The following is a 10,130-nucleotide window of genomic DNA, read 5'->3' as shown; positions in this document are numbered from 1 at the left end:
GGGGTAGGAAAGAAATCGGAAACGAGTTGTTGCCATGTCGAGAAGGCAAATGGAAAAGTTATAGAGAAGTGTGCCTGTATTCCGAGTATGTGTTTATTTCCTTATTATGCGTGAAAGAAAGCTGCCAGAAACTTAGAATACATGGATCTGAACGCGAGATCAGAAAAAAAAGAAAAAGAAACGTGTTGTATGTAAGAGCGTGAATGGGTGTGTATGTAAAATGAACGAATGTGAAACAGAGTAATATTATTCAAGAAACCGATTAGACATGAGCCTAAATATGAGAAAAACATTTCACGATGTTATATCCTTAACGCCCGCAAGAAAAAAGAATAACGTATGGTTGTACACTATTAGTATTAATAATTATATTATTCTTAATCGATAGTAATAATCATTAATTAATATCGTTTTAATATTAATCATTTGAGAAATGTGATGTTAAAAAGGAAGTCATGTAATGTTTTTTTTCCTTTTTCTTTTTTTCCTCTGGATATAGCGCAAAATCACGTCCAATTCGCCAACTTTCCAATCTTTGAATATCCTTGAACTTCCTTTATTTCAACCTAAATGCTTCTTCTCTGGAGGAAACGTATAATGAGATTTTCATAATCGAACAGATGTTAATTTTTGTAAACACATCGAATAGGACAATATACGTTGAAAAAAAGCATAGATCCACCGGACTCTTTTTCGCGATATTGTTAGGGAGTTATTGCTTAGGAATTCGCAAAATAAACTAAATGTTGTATTTCTTATAAAACGATTGCGTCTCTCTCTCTTTTTTTTTTTAATTACACGAAGACACCTTGATAGCATAGCATTTTAGTAAACGTTAAATCAAATATGTATATATATATATGTGTGTATATATACATATTATATATATACATATACGAAATATAAAGTTACCGTAAGAGTCACGTTATTTAAAAAAGTTAACTAGAATGAAAAATTTAACATTGAAAAAGATGTTTCTCTCTTTTAAAGTATTTCTTATTTGAACATTTTTTCCTTTGTAAAATAGAAAATTATAAATTTATTTATTAAATTATAAATTTCACATTTTTTGTAATTATTATAAATATCAGCACTTAATTATGATACATTTGAAACTAATAATTTTTATTTTATTCAATTTTTAATTTTTAAATGAATTTTTTTTAAATTAATAATAATAATTTAAACAATAAAATTTGATTTATATTTATTTTAGCATTTTATTTAAAAGCACTAAATGAAAAAATAGTTTAATTTTCATGTCAGTTTCAAAATATTGTAAGAATTTTTATCGGAATTATTTTTTTACATTTCTATACTTGTGAAAAAAGAACAAGACTCTTCTTGCATGTATATACATCTTTGTACAATGAGCTTGTGTGAGAAATAGTCAAATATATATATGATGAAAAATGTAAACTACAATTGTATTGTATATCGAAGCTATTTACAATGTATTATAATGAAATAATATTGGAAAACTTGTATAACTAAAAAAAAAAGATAGGAAAGCTATAATTTATTAATGTAAACAGTATATTCTGTAATTATAAAACCTATTATCTTAAAACACATCACAGAATTCAGAATTCTTAGCCTGATTATATGGTGTTCCTCTGGTCTTACGGTGACGCTTTAGGTTTTAGTTCTTCAAAACATGGTCTAAGGAATATGGAATTTTTTTTAGCTGGATTATAATATTCATGGCCCTAGAATAAAATAAATAAATATTTTCATTTTATATATAAAATAACAACATTAATCCAATTATGTAAAACTTAATTGTACAAAAATATTAATAATTACTTTTGACCAATCATATGATACTGCATATGCAAATATTTGCCCATTGTGATTAAAGCAACACCGAGTAATTGGTTGCTCCATAGGTTCTGAAGATTTTAATTTAGTTCTTGCATCTTTGTCCCAAAATCCAAATGTACCATCACCTCCAACAGTTGCAACAGTACCATGAACTGGATGAAATGCAATATCATTTACCTATAAGAATATTGAAGAAAAAATATTTCATTATTCAAATGAATATTTAAAAAAAATTGTAGAGTAACTTGATTAATTTAATATTCACTGCATAAATATCTTGATATCCATTAGGAGTTCCATTTGTTCTGTGACACTTAAAAGTAAAATTTTCTTTTGAACTTAAATTCAAATGATGTATTGCTACACGACCTTCTGTACTGCCAATTGCAAAACCAGTGGGAACTTTTTTTTTATCTTTAAAAATTGCAACACATCGATACTGATATTTTAGACTTAATTCTACTGTCTTATATTCTCGAGGACTACCTTCCAACTGATAAACTATTAATCCACGTCCAGCAGTTCCTACTACTGCCATTGGATAGTCCTATAATAATTTTTAAATATTACAATCTTCAAATAATTGCTATTAAAAATATAATAAAAATTGAACTTACAACATCTGCACAATAACATCTTTCAATTAAATTTATAGTCATTGCTGGCTTGGGACTTCGTAGATCCCAAAACTAAAACATTTGGTTATTATATGAATCACATAATTATCAATAATATAAATAAAAAACTTACTCTTAATGTTTTATCCCAAGAACCTGTCATAAGACATGAATATGTACTTGCTTTAATCCAATGACAAGTTTTAATAGGTGCATCATGTGCTGCAACTTGAATAGCCTGGTTTGATGCTAAGTCCCAACATTTTGCAGTTTTATCACAAGATGCCATGAATACTTTTGTTCCATCCTATTTTATATAAAATTAATTTAAAATTAATTAATTTAGATAAAATCATTCTAAAAATATTATTTTAAATTTGATTATCTTACATCGCTCCAACAAACATCGAGAACTGGGGCTGCCATGGATTGCATCGATTTAGGAACCGTTTTGCCAGATTGTTCAACTTCCCAGCAACGAACATTGCAATCCCAAGAACCAGCAACAAGAAAATTTTGTGGAATAGAAGCAGGACTAAATGCGAGACTGGAAACAGAATCATCAGGAGGAGAGACAACCTCAAAATCTTGCATTGGATTAGAAGTAGATGATGTGCCAGTTTGTAATCCTCCACTTTGATTGAACATTTTTAATCAATTTTAATAAAATAACTGTTATTTAACACAAAATAATATTGTTAATCAAAATGTAGTTGATACATATAATAACAAACATTCGAAAACTTTATATTACGAGAACGTTATATTATTTGTGTATCAGCAATATAAAAAAAATAATACTGTGATTTAAAAAAATACATAGAATGCATACTAGATTTAGATTTTAAGATCAAAATATCATATAAATAGATGGCGAAACTTTGTATTATTAATTTTCTAATATTACAACAAAAATTGTTCCTAGCATATTTTAAATTTAAATTAAATTTAAATTAAAGAAAGAAAAATCATAGTCTATGTTTGTATCTTAAATAGGATATATATATATATATATATATATATATATATATGTATGTGTGTATATATGTACATATATATATATATATATATATGTATGTTTATGTAAATATATTAATAAAAAAAATAAAAAATAATATTTTAATTGAAACAAATTTGTACTATTAAAATTATATTATCAAATTATTAAAGTTACTAGATACACAGAAGAGATAAATATATTTTAAAATTCATAAAATAATAACAAAATATTAATTTTGTTATTATTTTATAATTTTTGTTATTATTTTATTTTATAAAAATTTTAATAAAATATATTAAATCTAATTTTTAAATCAAAAATATATATGTAAGTATATCTTATATATATATATATATATATATATATATATATGTAAAAATTTATACATATTATTCAATATATATAATTCATGGATATATTTATAAGATGTATTAAAAAAATTATTTTTAAAATTTTGATTTTATTAATTTTTATAATTATAATTTTATATATTTATACATTTACAATTATAATTATATATACATTATTTTCGTTTTAAGTCGTAGAAATTATATCAAGTATTAAATGTCAATCAAATCCGTTCTGTATTTTATCTACGCTGATATTAAATGCTTATAATATTGTCTGTAAATCCTAAAAAATGACAAATCTACTTATTATCTGAATATTATAAAATAAATAAAAAAAAACTTATTTTAAGAATATCAGATATAAATGATTGCAAATTACAATTTTAAATTATTATTAACAACTAAGATAACAAATTTCATAAATATTTTTAAAATATTGAAACTATAAATAAAATATTGAACTATTAAATAAATTAAAAATAATATATATATATAATAATATATATATATATAAATAATATATATATGAAAAAATGATAAATCTAAAATAAGAATAAAATATAGAATGTATTATTAATAAAAAATAATTTTTTAAATTTTAGGCTATTTAAAATAGTTATAAAACCAAGAAAATATAAAAAAAATACTAAAAATTTAATGCTTAACTTTTATAAAAAATTATTTTAAATTTGACTTTATTAAGTGTTTGAATATTTTTAATATAAAAATTCATTTTCATTTGACATTTTTTTAAAATATTTAAGTAATAAAAGCTTGTGATAAAATAACATATTTATTGATTTATATGTTTATTATGGATATAGAACATAAAAATTGAAGTTATATTAATATTCAAATATTTTTGTTACTCAATATATATAAAATATCATCTTTTGAAATTAAATACTTATTATCACAATTTATATATATAATAATTTAAAATAATATAAAGTAAATTTATAATAAATTTAAAAAATTTAAAAAGTAATTATATATAATTTACAAATATATGTACAAATTTTAATCAAAGAATAACTATTAATTATAATACTATTAAATTTAATTTTTAATAAAATATACGTTTTTTAAATTTTATCATTATAAATAAATTTCTTTATTAAATATTATTTTTTATTTTACATTATATTACATATTACTTTCATTAATATTAAATGTACAATTATTAAATAAATTTTTTTTTATAATAGTATACTGTTATTTGTGAAAACAGTCATTTATTAAAATAATTTAATGGAAGCTTACAATAAAAATCTGCTATGAATATTTATATGATAAATGTACAAATTTATAGAAGTACAAAACTAGATTTTCATAAAATAAATGTTAAAACATATGTATGATTTAATACCTTTATAATACTATTATAATTATCTTTTAAATTTATACATTCTCTTTGTTAAATTAATTGCAATTGTATAAATACATATATATGACATAAAAAAATACTTTGCATCTCACATGAAAAATAAATATTTTCTCAGAAGAAAAACATCTTATCTACCAATATATTCTGCAGCATAATAATCACAAATGACCAATGTTTCATAATCAATGTAAGGTTCTTCATGCCCGTCCACGGGTATATAACATACTTGATGGTTTGGTTGTATTTTTCCTATATGATATACGCCTTCATGTAAAACTCTACCTATAAAAAGGGCATAATCGTCTTCGGATTCACCAGCAGGAAGAGCATACAAAGGAACACTGCCTTCCCATGATTTTACCCAATTTACATCTCTACCACATAATATTTGAAAATCTTTTTTATCATGGGAAGCTCCACCCCATGCAATTGTACACACGTTATTCCTAATACCACCAGGTGTGAGTGAATCTCTGTGATGAGTACGACCTATGTATAAACCATCTTCTGAGGCCATTACAGCATTTTGAGGAATACCAGATGATTCATTATAATCTACCCAAAAATGAGAAGTTTCTATCAATTGTTGCCTGACAACTATGGATGTACATGGTGATTCTAAAAAGAAAATGAAAAGTGACATATTTATTGAATATCAAAATATCATTTTGAAAATTTAATATATACCTTCTATCAAAAATTCACCAGTTGCACCCCAAGCAGTGCTTACTCCTATATAATTTATGACAAATGGATTTCTATCTTTATATGATAAAAAAACTTCACCATTTAGATGACCAACATTTACTGTTCCATCACAAAACCATCTAAGAATTCATATTATTGTCATATTATTGTAATTTTTTTAACATTTAGTTAAAATTAAATTTTTAAATTAAATAAATAAGCTTCATAATTTTTCTTACTGAATCCAAATATTGCACATATGATGAGCACCTAATATGTTTTGTGTTTCTGCTTCTGCTACATCTTGTTCTTGATTATTCCTTTTTATAGCTGACATTGTGTTTCCCCATCCTCCAATAATAATCTATGAATATATAATAAATATAATATAATTATACTCGCATATGTATACGATTTTTAATATTAATATTTATTTTCAACAAAATATAAACATACTTCATATACATTTGAGTCTCCACCCAAATGAGTACGTAAGGAAATTCTTGCATCATGAGCAGCTTGTACACATAGCCTAAGACGAGATTTTGTGATGGGAAAATAACGATATTCTGAACTATCAGGTGTAATAATCCTAACTAAAAAAAAGATCGATTTCTTAAAATAGTCACGCTACACTAAAATATTTTATTAAATTATTTTTCACAATGTCACAAAGCATAATTTTTTTCATATATTATATAATATTATAATTTATATATTATTTAACCTATTTTGATTGAATTTTTTATAATCACAAAGCACATCATACAAAGTCCACGTGTTGACATTTATCATCTTGTCAGTTTACTCACTAAAAGACATAGTTGTTGCTTTGATCTCAAGATAATTTTGCTTTATTGTTTAATAATGTAATTGATAAAACAATTACACTTAATAATAACAAATTGAAAATGTACAGTCAGATTTGGATTTCCTAATTGATGGTTTTGGTTATGTTTTCTGTATGAGCTCATCGCAAAAATATAATTTGTTACATTCTCATTCAATCAACCTCGCTTACACAAGTAAAATGCCATGCATGAGATCGAACTTCTCTTTAATTGGCGCTGTTCCAAGATATCATGCGCATGCGCAGCATATAATATAATTTTATTGGCATAGATTCAATTTTGATCGCGGGAAAACGAGAGAATGCAATTTTTTTCATGAAATAATTTCATTAAAATGAAATTATATACTAAAACATCTAATTGTTATTAATGATTTGTTATCATAATATAACATAAACATATAAAACATATAATTATAATAAACATATAAAGAAATATAAAGCTATGACTACAACCGGTATTCTGGCTTCAAAAGTGTAACACACTTGTTCGTATCTTATTATTCCTTGTTTATCACGATTCAAGTTTTCTTTTTTATTTGATTTCAACTTTTCTTGACATTAGTTTTAAAATTACCGACTAACTATATATAATAAGTATGCAATACGATACATGTCTATTTCATGCAATTCATAAAAGATATTATGTTCAACATGTGACAACATCAAAGAAGTATCTATTTGGAATTAGTTTATCGTCCACTTTCCATTTTCATTTTACTTTCTTCACGTTGTACTAATGCCTGGCATTGTTACGCGTATACAACTTTTACCATTTCTTACCATAGCTATTTAATAGTTTCTTAGAAAACAACAATTTGTATCTCGACCTAGAGATGTCTTTTTTCGCAGAGAATAGAAAACTATGTCATCAGGACACTTATTTGTTACAGTTACAATTTAATTTGAAAAAAAGAAGCATATACTAAGATTGAAGAATATAATCTACAACTTTCACTTTTTTTTTATAACATTTCCAAGATTATTTTTTTCATATAAAATATAAAATAATTTCGTTAAGAAAGAAATGAAAAATAAAATTTTATATCAAATCTTTTGTAATAAATGGAAAATATTTTATTTGTGATTCACGACAACTAACAAGTGTCCTAGGTCATTGTCATTAACGTTTTGGAATTCAGTTGATCGATGCACATGGTCGACGTACGTTTCAAATGAATACGCTCGAATACGCAGAAAGTAGAAAGCATTGCAAAAGATAATAACAAGGATGTAGCAATGTCATTCTGGTTTTCATGTCAGAAAGTAGCATGCGATTGATTTATTTCGATCTACATATTGCTATCTTATATCTTTTGGATTATCTTTTATCTAAAAATTTATTATAATTTTTGATGTTTAGTAATGGAGATGAAATATTGTATAAATTTTTTAAATTAAATTTTTGATATTAAAAGATATTAAAAATTATTCACTTCGAGCAAGATTTTTATTCAAATTAGAAGTTCTACACAAAATACATTAGAAAAATATATTTTTCTTTTCTCCATGTCATTAGATCTTAATGGAACAAATTAAAATGTTGGATTACTTTCGTAAAACATCCAGTAATGGATATTATATACGCGATCTGATAAAGAGTGTATATCATTTAAATTACGATAAATAATTCTTTTTATTTCGTCAATTTTAATAATTATTAGTTTTAATAAGTATTTAAAAATTACATTTTAAATTATATTTCAATTATTATAAACATTTCATTATCAATTACTACTATACAATATTGATAATTTGATACAAATTATTTTCGTATTAGAGAAAGTCCATTTGCAAAACGAGTTTGCATAATAATCAATTGTAGTGAGAGGATTAATCTCTTATTAAAATAAGATTAAAATAATTTATATCATTTTTTTTTAATGTTTGTTTTATATTTAATCCTGAAACTTTAAAGGAACATACAATCTTATTGTTTTATAATTTATTAAATTACATATTTTGTTAATTCTTCATTATAATATCCAAATTTTAAATTTATTTTTAGGTATCAGAGGTTAATATAAAATTAATTCATATATTACAATGATATCATCCAATTGAAATTCAATTGAGATAGAATTATCGAGCAGCATTCATCGTAACATCAAACATCACGAAACTTTCTTTTGTATGAAATATTATTGATATTCAAGAATCATATGCGAGATATAAACTGAACAAAATGTTCATTCCGATATTTACGAATTTTGAAAAAGATATTTGTGAATATTATTTATGACTTTAATGTGAAAGTAGGTTTTAAGATTTTATTTTATTTTTCTTCTATCGCGTGTAAACGACTTAATAACTATCATTATAATAATTTTACGCAACGATTATTTAACTTTATGTTTTTAGACATTATTTTATATGTTATTTATTATACACACGTCGAAATATTTATGTTTTATTTTAAAAAATATGAAAATATAAAAAAGAATAAAAAAAACGAGAAAAAAAAATATAATTATAACTTTAAATAATTTGTTAATCTGAGTATTCAGATTTGATCAAATTTCTTAAATTTTTTAGTAATATTTTTTCAATAAAAAATGATATATAATATCTATTATTAATTATCTATTTTTAAGATAAATGTTTGCGGAAAAAAGATATAGGATAAATAATGCATATATTTTTATATCTAATTATTTTACGTAATAAGCAGATATTAATATTATGGAAATAATTTATCATTGATTAAATGATTAAAATGATGATCATAATGCAAAGACATAATGCGATTTCTTTTCTCATTGGAGAAAAGTTATCCACCCACCGTAACAAAAATCTTAACCTTGGCAATGATAATGCATAGAAATCGGGGCAATATTTTTACGAAAGCTTGCAATATACCGGTTGCATGGAAACTCTCAATCAACTAATTGAAGTTGAAAACACGAAGATTTTAATTATATGCGAACTAAATCCATTAATAGTAACATTAATTAAATTATACTTTTTATGCAAGTACTTACGTACAATATATTTGTATAATAGTAATGTATTTATATTTTTGTACTAAATCTCTTTTTTTTTATAATCTATAAAAAAAATATTGATATCAAATTATTATAATTTCATTTTTATGAATTGTTGATATATATATTATACACATTAAAAAAATTATCTTTTAAAAATACATTATTTTTAAAAGATAATTTTTTTAATGTGTATAATATATACCAATATAAATTATATTAAAAATTGAATTCTTCGTTATATTTCTTTATAATTTTATTCTTCATACTTCTCTTTATACTTCATACTTCATACTTTATACTTCATAACTACATAACTTTTTAATTCTTCATTCAAATTATTATCAAATAAAATTATATTATTTCATTTTGCTGCAGTTTTTTTATTATATCTATTTTCCATATAAAAATTAATGAGGTCTATATATGGA

At 23.0% G+C, this 10,130-nt stretch overlaps 2 protein-coding genes across 3 annotated transcripts; both read right to left on the bottom strand.

Annotated features, from left to right (window-relative positions):
- Positions 1-1,181: 1,181 nt before the first annotated feature.
- Positions 1,182-3,553, bottom strand: LOC107996542 (protein Rae1). Its single transcript, XM_017054646.2, has 6 exons — positions 2,832-3,553; positions 2,575-2,748; positions 2,442-2,513; positions 2,090-2,371; positions 1,807-2,001; positions 1,182-1,709 (listed from the first exon to the last, which is right to left on the bottom strand). Exons 1-6 carry the CDS (start codon positions 3,087-3,089, stop codon positions 1,623-1,625), a joined length of 1,068 nt encoding a protein of 355 aa, XP_016910135.1. The 5' UTR covers positions 3,090-3,553; the 3' UTR covers positions 1,182-1,622.
- A 1,594-nt stretch (positions 3,554-5,147) lies between these two features.
- Positions 5,148-6,939, bottom strand: LOC107996578 (C3 and PZP-like alpha-2-macroglobulin domain-containing protein 8). 2 transcript variants are annotated; one of them, XM_017054710.3, is made up of 5 exons: positions 6,678-6,939; positions 6,322-6,461; positions 6,105-6,229; positions 5,866-6,005; positions 5,148-5,796 (listed from the first exon to the last, which is right to left on the bottom strand). In XM_017054710.3, exons 1-5 carry the CDS (start codon positions 6,685-6,687, stop codon positions 5,306-5,308), a joined length of 906 nt encoding a protein of 301 aa, XP_016910199.1. In that variant the 5' UTR covers positions 6,688-6,939; the 3' UTR covers positions 5,148-5,305. The 2 variants fall into 2 exon arrangements, with proteins under 2 accessions (XP_016910199.1, XP_016910189.1); XM_017054700.3 differs by having other exon boundaries at positions 6,593-6,917.
- Positions 6,940-10,130: the final 3,191 nt, after the last annotated feature.

This window comes from Apis cerana, linkage group LG8 (assembly GCF_029169275.1).
Source record: "Apis cerana isolate GH-2021 linkage group LG8, AcerK_1.0, whole genome shotgun sequence".
NCBI lineage: Eukaryota > Metazoa > Arthropoda > Insecta > Hymenoptera > Apidae > Apis > Apis cerana.
The sequence above is the reverse complement of the archived record's forward strand: the minus strand, read 5'-3'. Positions and strand labels throughout refer to the sequence as shown.